This window comes from Triticum aestivum, chromosome 3D (genome assembly GCF_018294505.1).
Source record: "Triticum aestivum cultivar Chinese Spring chromosome 3D, IWGSC CS RefSeq v2.1, whole genome shotgun sequence".
Taxonomy (NCBI): Eukaryota; Viridiplantae; Streptophyta; class Magnoliopsida; order Poales; family Poaceae; genus Triticum; species Triticum aestivum.
This window is the reverse complement of record NC_057802.1, coordinates 79,006,812-79,019,376: the sequence shown is the minus strand read 5'-3', so window position 1 is coordinate 79,019,376 and position 12,565 is coordinate 79,006,812. Positions and strand designations below refer to the sequence as shown.

At 48.7% G+C, this 12,565-nt stretch overlaps 1 protein-coding gene across 1 annotated transcript; it reads left to right on the top strand.

The window, feature by feature from the left end:
- The first annotated feature begins 2,220 nt into the window (after nucleotides 1-2,220).
- On the top strand, nucleotides 2,221-3,191 carry LOC123074180 (homeobox-leucine zipper protein ROC7-like). Its single transcript, XM_044497089.1, has 3 exons — nucleotides 2,221-2,498; nucleotides 2,578-2,695; nucleotides 2,928-3,191. The coding sequence occupies exons 1-3, from the start codon at nucleotides 2,221-2,223 to the stop codon at nucleotides 3,189-3,191; spliced, it is 660 nt and encodes a 219-aa protein (XP_044353024.1).
- Nucleotides 3,192-12,565: the final 9,374 nt, after the last annotated feature.

The window sequence follows — 12,565 nt, the reverse complement described above, 5'->3', positions numbered from 1 at the left end:
CTTTGTGTCATGCGGCGTTAGCCTCTCAGGGATGATCCGATTCGTCTGATCTGCCCGGACGGCTCGTACCCGGGAGACCCGGCTGGGAGGTCCATGACAGGTGGACCCTCGGGTCCGCCCGGTGCCACTCTCATTGGGCTCCGCCCGTCGATTCTTGCCAGCGCACGGGAGTCTAAGGCCCGCCGCCGGGCCAAAGCCATGTTGCTGGGTCAGATCGTGGCGGGCCCGGGTGAATCGGCTGGTAAGTTCATGATAGGTGGGCCTTCCAGTGCACCTAGGGCCACCGTCATTGGGGCTGGGTTGCTTGAGTGACTTGAACATTGACACTGGTGGTGCGACCAGGGAGGGAAATGTTCTAGAAATTGATTTGTGAATCATGATCTAGCTTCTCTTCATTGGCGATGGTTGCTGCTTTAGTGTAGTGGTCCTATGAGGCCTTGCCGTGAGGACTCCTATCTAACTACTACAAAAAAGTTTGGCCGACATCAGTGAGAGAGGGGCCATGATGGCGGCGCGTCTTTAGCTCATTCCTGTGCTTGTTGTTGTCGCTGACCAAGATGTAATTTCTATTAGTCCTGGTATTCTTTCTGCTCCCTTAACAGTGGATGAATAAACCGGAAGTTTTTCCCCCAAAAATAACATACATTGCATGTTGAATTAGTTGAAGAACTCTTTATGTCCATGTATATCATGTTGGTCTACAACATATAATGGATCAAAACCACCCGTTTATGTCCATGTATATTATGTATATACTTAATCAGAACACCCTTTTTCTATTGTTTTAATCATATAATATATTGTTATAAATATGGCAATATTCACTCCACAAATAGGATTAATGAGTATTAATTATTCCCTATATATAGGACATGCCGCAACTGTCAAAATCCATGGCATGTGAGCCTTATACTTGGATACAAGTTATTGTTGGTGTTCTTTTCTATTGTGTGCATAGGAAGTTTTTCTTCCAAGAAAAATATACTCTATATGTATTATTGACTGAAGAAATCTTTATGTCCATGTATATCATTTAGATCTACAAATATATTATCGATCAAAGTCATTCTTTTCTATTGATTGTATGAAGAAGCAATTTATATTTTTTTAATAGCATAATATATTATATCAATATGCCAATATTCACTCCACAAATATGCTTAATGAGTATTAAATATGACCTATATATAGGCCAATGCAAAATCATTATATATGAGCCTTATATTTGGATACAAGTAATTGCTTGCATTAATCATGGGCCATGGAATAAAATTTGCATGCTGCTCATGGATTTAAATTCGGATGGTCATAGCTACTTTGGTGAATGAGCTTGATATATCAGTAGGAAAAAACAGATTCGTGTACTTTTTCGCCTACCGAAGTTCTAAGGAGGACGACAACCAAAGCCATCGGTATTTCCTTAAGCCATTCATCTAGTAATGTTTATACCCTTCTACTCTAGTTATCCTTGGATATATAGTTTCTAATGTTGAGCAGGAATACTCCGTGACATCTCTCATCCCTTGTATTCTTGGAAAAAAGGTAGATCCACTATGGAGTGAGTGGATACACAAAGAAAGTAGCATTTCATCACTTTGCTTGGGAGATGGCTAGGATCTTGCTATACATAGATCTGATTGTATATATTCATAGATCTAATTGTATTATCATGCCTATGATGCTATTATTTATGGCTAATATGATTTCCCTCGCATAGTATATTTTAATATCTTGCTTCTACAATTGTAGGAGTAGTTGGTACTTATCTTATTGTATGTAAGGCCTTGTTTATATATATCACATATGGAATCTGTAGATAGATACCAATGTATATATAGATAGAGTAAGGTTTTTCTGATACATATAAAAGAACACGATGAGATAAGAAATTATTGAAGTAATCAGCGGTAGATAATCATGAATATGTGATAGTGAATTCAGGAAATTATGTCAATATACCTTTTGAGAGTAATTTAAGTCTACTTGATTACATCCCGGTCTAGAAAACTCATACATATGAATTTTAAGTATTCTTAATGTGGAGTAACATCCGACTATGTTGGAAATTAAAATCTAAATCTAAATGTACATCGTTGGCAACTAAAGTCTACTTGATTTCATTTTTCACTACTGCATTCTTTTTTCTTAAGATATTTGTTCATTGCTACCTTTAAGTCTACACATGAGAATAAGTATTTTGTTTCATGATAACAGATCACCATGGATGGGGAGTTGCCGGAATACGACAGTGATGTGCAAAATATGTTGGACCTCTTCATCACAAGCGAGCAGGGCCACCTACTCCAGCACGAGAAAGGTGATGAGATGCATGGCCTACTGGGAGCCACTACCAACATGGGCAACACTGACGATGCCAACGCTGCTGCTGCAGACGAAGGCAACAATAACGATGGAGAGACCAATAGTGTGCAGAGAATGATGACAAGGCATGCAAATTATAACCGTCTCCGTGGAGAACAAATCCAACAACTTGAAGCATACAATACATACTCAATCAATGTTTCTACCTATCGAAAAAGATGTGTACTAATCCATTTTCATTAACGTTATATGTAGTGTGTTCCAGGAAAGCCCTTATCCAGATGCGAAACTCCGGAAAGACCTTAGCGAGAGGCTTGGCATGAGTGCCTTGCAGGTCAAGTTTTGGTTCCAAAACAAACGCTCCTCCAGCAAGGTATATATTCCATTCTTTTCCACAGTGAATTACATGACATTTGGCCACATGGGTCACCTAAGACATGCAGCTATGCAAGTTTTACTGTTAAACAGTACAAACTCCACTAAAAATAGTACCATTATTGGTCATCTAATATTACAATGTAGTACTATAATCCCCTCGTGAACATGGTAGCATGCATACTTTCCTAACCACTAAAATCGCGCATACGTGAAATTAATAAATGCAGGGCAAGAGGCAACTACAGGACACCAAGAATCTTCAGGGAGATAACCAAATGCTAAAACATGAAAACCAAGCCATCAAGTGGGTCGTTGAACACAAGACATGCCTCAAATGCGCAGGGGTGATGCTAAAAACTCAGGATACCTCGGAGCACCAACGCCTGTGTACAGAGAATATGAGGCTCAAGGAAGAACTCCGCCGTGCCACCGCCTATCTTAAAGACGGTCTCTACCGTAATGGCATGTGGCACCAATTTACCCGTGACTAAGCACAGCGTCTTCTGTGTTAGTCAACATCACATGAACCCTAGTTTCGCTTTATTCCTCGGCTAGCAAATAACGCGCCATGTCGTGTGTGTATGTACACGACTTGGCTGCTGGTTTATTTCTTTATGTAGATTGTTGTGGTTGCTATATGGGATGGCATGAGACCTAGCGATTGCGGCAGCAATGTTGGGGTTGTGGAGTGAGTGGCTTTGGGATGGCAGTGCCATGAAGCTCGGTCCAACTCATGTCTTTCTCCCTTCCCATTTGTACCTGAACAGCTCAAGTAGTGGTCAAATGAATAGACAAGCAAAACCAAAAGTTCTGCTAGTTGAATGCCGCACAAGAATTTTGCGTGTCTTGTAACATTTGATTGTGTGAGTGTGCCATTCATTGAGATAGCTTTTACGTTGATCCTTCTCGGCAACAGAAAGTGGTATGAGATCATTGATCCAGTTCTGGAGCTTTTGCTTGCCATCCACACACACACACTTCTCGGTGCGTGCACCCACAGAGTCATGCCCGGATCTGGATGACACGGACCTGCGGCGAGCTAGCTACAAGTAGTAGTACAGAATTCGGTGAACCGGATGGTCATGCCCAAGAATTATGCCAAATTGGCTCCTCTGTCGCGTATGAATCGTGTTGGGCTACTGCAAGGCCGTGGAGCACATCACAGTCAGGGAGCGTGAAGACAGGACGCACTGGCGACCATCCACCAGCTGCGCACCCGGAGATGATGTGCTGAAGAAGTAGAAGACGACGTGGCCATCAATGGCCCCGACCGACATGCACTGCTTCTCGCAGGCAATGTCATATTTTTTTACAAGGAAGGAATATCTCTGGCACGCCGGCAGCCAACGGTTCATGGATCGGATCGACTCAGCGGTTGGCAGAAAGCAGTCAGAGCGAGCAGCCAGCTTCTGGCTGCAGTGCGTGCATTCTTAATGTTATATAGGAGTACAATCACTGCAGCGGCAAAGGAACGACACCAATTACTCGGGGCTTTCCAGAGCTGCAGAGCAGATATGAACAAGAGCCAAAGGTGACCCTCAAGATCATTGGTTAGTTCCCCGACAAATAAAAGCGATACAATTGATTCGGTTTTTTATGATCAATTTATGCACGAGCTTGACACATCACTTGACTTGTACGTACGCCCTTTCATGTGTAACCCAACCTTGTTTGTGCAGACTCCACTGGGCCTCTTCTAGATCATGTATTAAACAGAAAAGGTAGCAGGTCAGTCGACATGCAAGTAGATCAGTTAATGGTGATTGAATGGTCGATCATTAGTGAATTGAGAAAACCAGCTAGCTACCTTCCTAACCGTTTTGGCAGCGGGCTGGAGATGAATCTTTTCTCATAATCCACTACCATATTGCTTTACGATGATTACCATTCGTACGATAAATGTCCGTGTGAAACACATTTCATTAAAGTACCCGAAAAGCGTTAAGAATCAGTGGGTGGGTTGCAACCCAACCATTTTGCACTGCGGTGGAGATGGATGATGGATCATGGGTCTATCTTTTTTCGAAAGCTGCCACCACTGTCAACTGCTGGTGGTGATATGTTTTGTTCGATCGTTGGTGTGAGATGAAACACACGCTTCTCTCGTTCCTGCCGTTTGCACTGCACTCATTAGATTATCGTTCAGCTGCATGCATGCATCCCATGCGCCTCTACGAGGGAAGCACCGATGACCGCATAGCCACTTTGATACTGGTCCACTTATTACAAAGGCGACCGTAGCCGAGCAGAAAATGACGGCACTCTCATATATTGTGCTACGTTTTGTCCCCCGCTATCCACCCTGCAGCATCCTAAGGTTTTATCTCCGCCCCCGCGTGACAAGCTGAAAGGTACAAGTTTACCGAAAAAGGCTTTCACCCTGCTTTATATATAAAGAAAAAATCACCAACATTCCGATACAAACGCACGCCATCACAACAAATGCACACACCCAAGACATGATGCACAAGCGCTGAGCGCAGCAACACCACCCCTAACTACGAAGAGATAAAGCCGCATACGACGATCCGTGAACTCCAAGGCGGCGCCTTCAGCAAGGAAACGACACCGGAGCGCCGCCATCGCCCGATTCAAGGATCAGAGTTTCCCCTGGAGCACATGATGGGCGATGAGAGCCGCGACGACGCCTTCAAGAAGGGAACGAGTTTCGCCGCCGCCGGTCTGTCCGCAGAAAGAACAGCTTTTCACCCCGGCCAACACTCACCGCCACCGAACGCCACATCCCGGCTGCCACGCCGCCCGCACGGCCGTGGGCACCGGGTAGCACCAAGTCGCGGGCTCTGCCCAAAAGCACCACACTACCACCATCGGGGCCGCCGCCCCGGCATCCCAGACCTAGGCAACACCTGACCCGAGACACGCCGCTACCCCAACCGAAGAGACGAGCGGAAAGGCCCCGCCTTTCGCACCCCTAGACGACCCCCAGCGCCGAGACCCAATAGGCCGGCCAGTACTGGCCTCCATCGCTTGTCCTACAGCCCCGAGGGTGAGACGAGCTCCGTCCTGCCGCCGGGCGCGAGACGAGCTCATCCTGCAGCTCCAGGCGCGGGACAAGCGATGGACCGCAGCTGGGAGAGGGCCAGCCCTTGGACCGAAGTATCGCCCGGACAATGAGGAGATAGAGCGACGGTCGAAGCGGTCCGACCGTAAACGAGCCAACGCCGGAGATAGCCGCCATCGCCGCGGGCAGATCCGCCAAACCACTGTGTTGCCGCCGCGGCCCCGGGAGGCCACCACCATGTGTCGGACCTCCGCGCGCCGCCGCCCACGGCCGGAGCTAGGGCTACACCAGGCCGCTGCCCCACCAGCGTCGTCCACCCGGATCCCACCGCTAGATCCAAGACGGACGCGCCGCCATCCGCCTTTCAGCCGCGCAGCAGCCACCCCACCCACCCATGGAGGCAGGAGGGAGACCTCCAGGAGCGGCAGGAGAAGCCACCGGCGGCCATCCACCGCCACCGCCGCCGAATCGGGCCCGGACCGGATCAGATCGGGCTGCTGCGGCCGCGGCGGGCGCCGCCACCACGCAGCCCACCGCGCCGGGCCACCCGTGCGCAACGCCGACGCCAGACGCCCGCCACCGCGCCGACGCGCCCCGCGCCCGCGCATCGCCACCATCCGAAGCTACGCGGCCCGTGTCGGCCATCTCCGAAGCATGGGTGAGAGACCCCGCCGCTGCCGACGTTGACCGGGCTTTGCCCAACGGCGAGGGGAGGGAGAGGGGAGGGAGGACGTCCCGGCGGCGGCGCTAGGGAAAGCCCCCCCCCCCGGTCGCTCGCGGGAGGAGAGGGGAGGAGACAGTCCAGACACGCCCTAATGAGAGCAAGGTACAAGTTTCAGACTAGACTACAGTACATGAAATGAACATCAGATTTCAAAACAGTTATAATGTAAATGCATATTTGCACATGGAAAAAGAATTTGTGTCTTTGCAAATAACAATCTTAAAAAGTAAAATGGAAGACATGGGTTCGTTCATGTGACGCCCCCGATTCGACCGTACACTAATCATACACACAAATGTGTACGATCAAGATCAGGGACTCACGGGAAGATATCACAACACAACTCTAGACACAAAATGAAATAATACAAGCTTCATATTACAAGCCAGGGGCCTCGAGGGCTCGAATACAAGCTCGATACACAAGAGTCAGCGGAAGCAACAATATCTGAGTACAGACATAAGTTAGACAAGGATGCCTTAAGAAGGCTAGCACAAAAGCAACACGATCGAAGAGGCAAGGCCTCCTGCCTGGGACCTCCTAACTACTCCTGGTCTTCGGTGGCCTCCATGTAGTAGTATCCGTCGGCGGTGGCATCTTGCTCCAGGGATCCACCATCTAGTTGCAACAACCAGAAAGAAGAAAGAAGGGGGAAAAGGGGAAGCAAAGCAACCGTGAGTACTCATCCAAAGTACTCGCAAGCATCAGATCTAAACTAAGTATGCATTAGTATCAAATGAAAGGGTTGTATCTGTGGACTGAACTGCAGAATGCCAGAATAGAGGGGAAGGCCTAGCTTATCGAAGACTAGCATCTTCAAGCCGCTCCAAGCATCTGCAGCATGTAGAAGAGTAAAGAATAGAATTTTATATTAACAAGCATGTTGTAGTAACAATGCCCAGCGATCCTTCCTCGACTCCCTGCGAGAAAGCAATCCCGGAGCCACATATCTTAAGTATCCATTTCTAGTTGTATTAGCTCAAGATATATGTCTGAACGTCCATTACCGTGGACATGGTATTCGAATAGAGGTCTTCCCTGCAGGGGTGCACCACGTTTCCCAACACGCTCGATCACTCTGGCCGGACACACCTTTCTGGGGTCAATGCCCGGCCTCGGAAGATCAACACATCGTAGCCCTACCTAGGCTCAGCAGAGAGATCCCCGCCGATCTACATCCTAAGCAATCCGGGGTCTGGGCCCATCGCCCGTTGCACTCCGGATCGTTGCGCGCAGGGCGGATCCAGGCTGCCCGGATGGCGCCGGCCCAGTCGTGCCGCAATGCCGAACTGGACGTCTGACAAAGCTTCGGCTGATACTGCGACGTCGAGGCCCATAACAATTCTCGCGTGGTGGTTAGTGCGTAAAGGCCAAAGGCCAACTCAGAACAAATACCCAAACCATAGTGTATTATTAGCTTGCGGAGACGAGCAGAGACTCATGATAATGTGACCCCGTCGCCCCGTCTCGAGGAAATACGGCAAGGGCAAGCCCAGCCCACTCGAGGGCTGCCTGACTTGCCGGCCGTGCCTCGTAACCATTTTGCGGATGCTCTCCGGGCCCACCCGACTTTCCCAAAGGTCTCAAGTAATGTCAAGGTAACCGTGTGTCCAAACATCAAGGGGAAAACCCGAGGAATCACCCCCGGAGGATTCCACTCAATGTAATCATGAAGGTGAACGTAAGAGGGACCACCCTCGAGGTTCACACTTGAGGTGTTGAACGACAGCCGTATCGGGAATGGTGAAAGAGGAAATCACCCTCGATGACCATGACCGAATAGCTACTCTACAGAATTATCATCAGGTGTGCGTTATGAGGGATCACCCTGGGCACTCGATAGTAGCTCTGCAGAGCCGAGCAACAAAAGGGGCGTGATGTGATGTGAGGTGTCAGGCTCTGGTCGTCGATCACGTTGATCGAATCGTCGATGATGAAGCAGGGGCAACAAGGACAAGGTGGGGGTCACTGATGGATCACTAACCAACCTATACTAAGCAGTTTAGGATAAACAGGCAGGTAACAATAAGCAGGTTACAAAAGCAGGCTATGCATCAGAATAGGAGCAATCAAATACAGTAGCAAAATCTAATGCAAGCATGAGAGAATGGAATGGGCGATATCGGGATGCTCAAAGGGGGGCTTTCCTGGTTGCTCAGGCGAGAAGGAGGGGTCGTCGTCGACGTAGTCGATCACAGGGGCATCAGCAGCGGTCTCGGGGTCTACCAGAGAGAAGAGGGGGAAGAAACAGTAAATACAGAGCAAACAAGTGCATGACAAGACAATAAGCAGCACAAGGCGTGTTCTAACGCGGCACTACACGCTACCGGCGAAGCGAGAAACATCCGGGAAAGCTTTCCCGAAGTTTGGCATTTCCGGACAGATGAAACGGAGGGGAAAGGTTGCCTGTTCGCTATGCTAGGGGCATGCGACAGCCGAATGGACCACGTATTCGGATTCGCCTCGTCGTTCTGAGCAACTTTCATGTAGAAAACTTTTTCATCCGAGCTACGAATTATTTTATATGATTTTTCAAAGTTTTAACAATATTCTGCAATTTTAATTTAATTCGAATTAAAATAGTTAAAATGCTATGTGCACCCCGATCTGTGTACATAGAGGTGCACCAGTGGGTAACAAGTGGGTCCAGGGGGTCCTAGTTGACCAGTCAACGTTGACTGGTCAACAGGGGGTGGGGCCACCCTGTCATGGACTAGGTCTAGCTGATTAATTCCAGTTTCAACTAATCTAGTGATTAGGCTAATTAATCCTAGTTAAAGAAGTTACTTAATTACCTAATTCATTGATTGATTATTTTCATTTTTTTAAACCCTATTTTTTTCTTTTATTTTAAATCCAGGGCGTTGGGCCCGAGCAGTCAGCGGCCCAGAGGCCTTTCGGGCGTGTGGGTTAACAGGGCTACGGGCAGGGTAGCTCGTCGGGCCGATCCCGGGCGACGGCGCGTCGGATGCCGGACGCAGGAGTGCGCGACCGCGTGGGTGGGGAGCAGTGGGCGGCACGGGCAGTGGGGCACCAGCGGCCGCGGAGATGGGCCGACAGGGCGCGGCGCGGCGGTGGTGGGACAGGGGCGGTGCGGTGCGGTGACTGCGGCTGTAGCAGGTAGCAGCAGCACGGCGAGCAGGCGCGAGCAGCAGGCGTGTCGCGGCAGGCGGGCGTGGCCAGCCACCGTGACCGGAGGCGGGGCGCGTGCGGGGTAGTGGCAGCACGGCGCAGAGCAGCGACAAGCAGCGGTTACTAGGGGATGCAGAGGGAAGAGGGGGCCGGGCGGGGGGCGTGCTCATAGAGGAGCTGTAGGGAACGGCAGTGGGCTCGGGGAGGCCGGTCGGGGAAGAGGTCGAGGACGGCGTCCGTCGAGGAGGTGGAGGACGAGGCGGCGACGCGGTGGTCCGGCGAGGTGGCGATGGGCGCCGCGGTGGTGCCAAGGCGCTGGCGTGCGCCTGCATCGTGGAAGCGCGGCGGTGCAGAAGGAGCGTGAGGGGAAGGAAGGTCGGGCGTCAAGGACGGGCGCTCACGCCAGGGAGCCCGCCATCCGGAGCGGCGGCATGGCGCAGTCGGGGGAATCGCCCCTCGATCCAGAAACGGTGCGAGGAGAGGGAGCAGGAGTGGGGAGTGGGGAACGAGGGGGGGTGCGGGGTTTAGGAGCGAGGGAAGTGGGGGATCGAGCGTGGGGATCTCCCTTGGCGGTGCTGGAGGGAGAGGGTGGGGATCGTGAGGGAGTGGGGTTGGGCTCTAGGGTTCGGTTGGGGGAGTGGAGGTTATAGGTAGGTGGCGGATGGGCCGGCCTGGCTGGGCCGTTTGGCCCGGGGGTTCTTTTCCCCTTTTCTTGATTTGCCTATGTTTTCTATTTAAGCGAGCTACTGAAATATTTTTGTTAAATGTGGCACTTTGCACAATAATAGATAGGATCAAAGTGAAGTTGCATAAAAAAGTTTGGGGTCAAAAGGAGTTGGCTAACCATTTTCGAAAATTGGAAAGGCCAATTTAATTATTGTTGGACCACAAGATAAAATCCCAGGGGCATTTTGGGAACTCAAATGAGGTTGGTTCCAACTTGATAAATATCCAAGGATTATTTGCCACATTTTGAACAATTTAGTTTTCATGTTTGACAAACTTGGATTTTTGACTTTAAATTTGAATTTTAATTTGAATCATGATTTGGATCAAGTGGGATTAGCAACAGTAATGTGATGACATGGCACCATTAGCGGGGATTACTATAGCTTAATTATCCGGGCGTCACAATTCTCCTCCACTACAAGAAATCTCATCCCGAGATTTAAGAGGTGGAGTAAGGGGAAAGTTATAAGGATGGACGTCTCAGAGGATCGGTATCCGGTAGTTATCTCAAGCAAGGAGGTTTTAGAAGCACCAGGAAATGTATCGAGAGTACTATAAGGAGGTTCAATAAGTTTCAAGCAGGTAGGCATCCAGCTGATGCCTAAAATAGGTGATGAATGGTTCGGAGCAACGAAGAATAATGTTGCCTCTGATACTACAATGAAAATTGGTGAGGAAGTTAGCTCATGATTTACATACGAAGCCAGGTGCAAAGAATATTTTGGAATCAAGGTTGTACAGGAGAGTCAGGTTTCGATCCTGTGGAACTATGGGTTATGGGCCCACCATGTGGGTTAAAAGCAGGAAGGGTGCTAACATTTGCATGGTCATGATAGCAAGGCAGGTCAGAGGATAGCCTGTCAGTTATGTTGGCAAAAATGTTGGTACCAAGGGCGAGGGACGGAGAAAACCATTTTCCTGCTCGTTAAGACGAGGCGGACCAATAGGCAAAGTTCTCGTCCATCGGTGGCTACCGGAATGTCATCAACAATAGTAACAAGGTCTGACTGACAGAGTTGTACACCGAGGTGTTTACATAAGCAGGGAATTATCACTGCTCAGATATGTTAGGTTGCAAGAAAGGTTAAACAAAGCAATGGAGACTTGAATCAGTTATCGGTGTTCCCGAGCGTGTAACAACTCAGAACCCATGGAAAATTTGAATCGGCGAGAATAATAGTTGATGAAAAACTCATAAGAGGTTATGTAGTTCTGTGATATTCTCGAGATACCAGAGGATAATACCCGAAGGTATATCAATGTAGAGGTTGAACAGGTGAAAAGATCTGAAGAAGACAAGTACTTTAACTTGTCCGATAAATGGATCAAACAAGAACAATATGGTCGGAACCACGATTGCAAAGGACCAAACATGGATACGAGATGAACTTATCGCAAGGGGGCTATTATTATAACAAGAAGCTTCCATGTTAAGCTCCACATCGGGTCCATGGGCATGAACACAAGGCTCAAGGTCGACTCCCACTTCTCTAATGCACAACTTTTCATTTACTTCTCGTCTTTGTCAAAGTTGTAGAATTGAAAATTTATCCAAAGAAACGGCAGTAGATATAACCTGCATAATCTTCGGGTTCACACAGTTTAGAGAAGCCATAGATTCAACCCATAGGGGCATCTTAGGAACATATACCACAACTTCACGAGTAAATAAAGCCCGGGAGAAGGGTATGTTTGACAAGAACGAGGGATACAATTTACCAAAGGCATTATGTATCCGAGGGAAGGTTCACAAGGTTATTGAATATGAAGGGTGCTGTCGGATAAAATCCACAGAGGATCTGGTGGTCCACAAGGGATCTGATGTGAGCAACGGTACTCAACCAGAAGAAGAAAGAATGCAAGGAGGTCAGATTATAGAAGCAACTGACTAATTCAGAGTTCAAAATGCAAAGGAATTATGATTCCCAAGTCAAGGGATCAGAAGCAAACGCTCTGATGAAGAATGGATAAGTTGAATAGACTTAGGGCACAACCGATGGCAATTTGATTGGCCGAGAACCAACTCATGTTCAGGAAGACGTTTGAGCCGGAATGATAATTTATAAGGACCAACTGATGATTGTGACTACTCCCAAACATATCAACTCGAAAGACTCAAAGTAATAATGAGAAAGGACGTAAATGGATACAGCTAGGCATATGGAATTAACCAGAGTGTAGGCATGTAAGACCTTATAGAGCAATAGGCGACAGAGGTCCTCGAAAGCTCGGATTGTATTACAAAGTATCTTATGAAG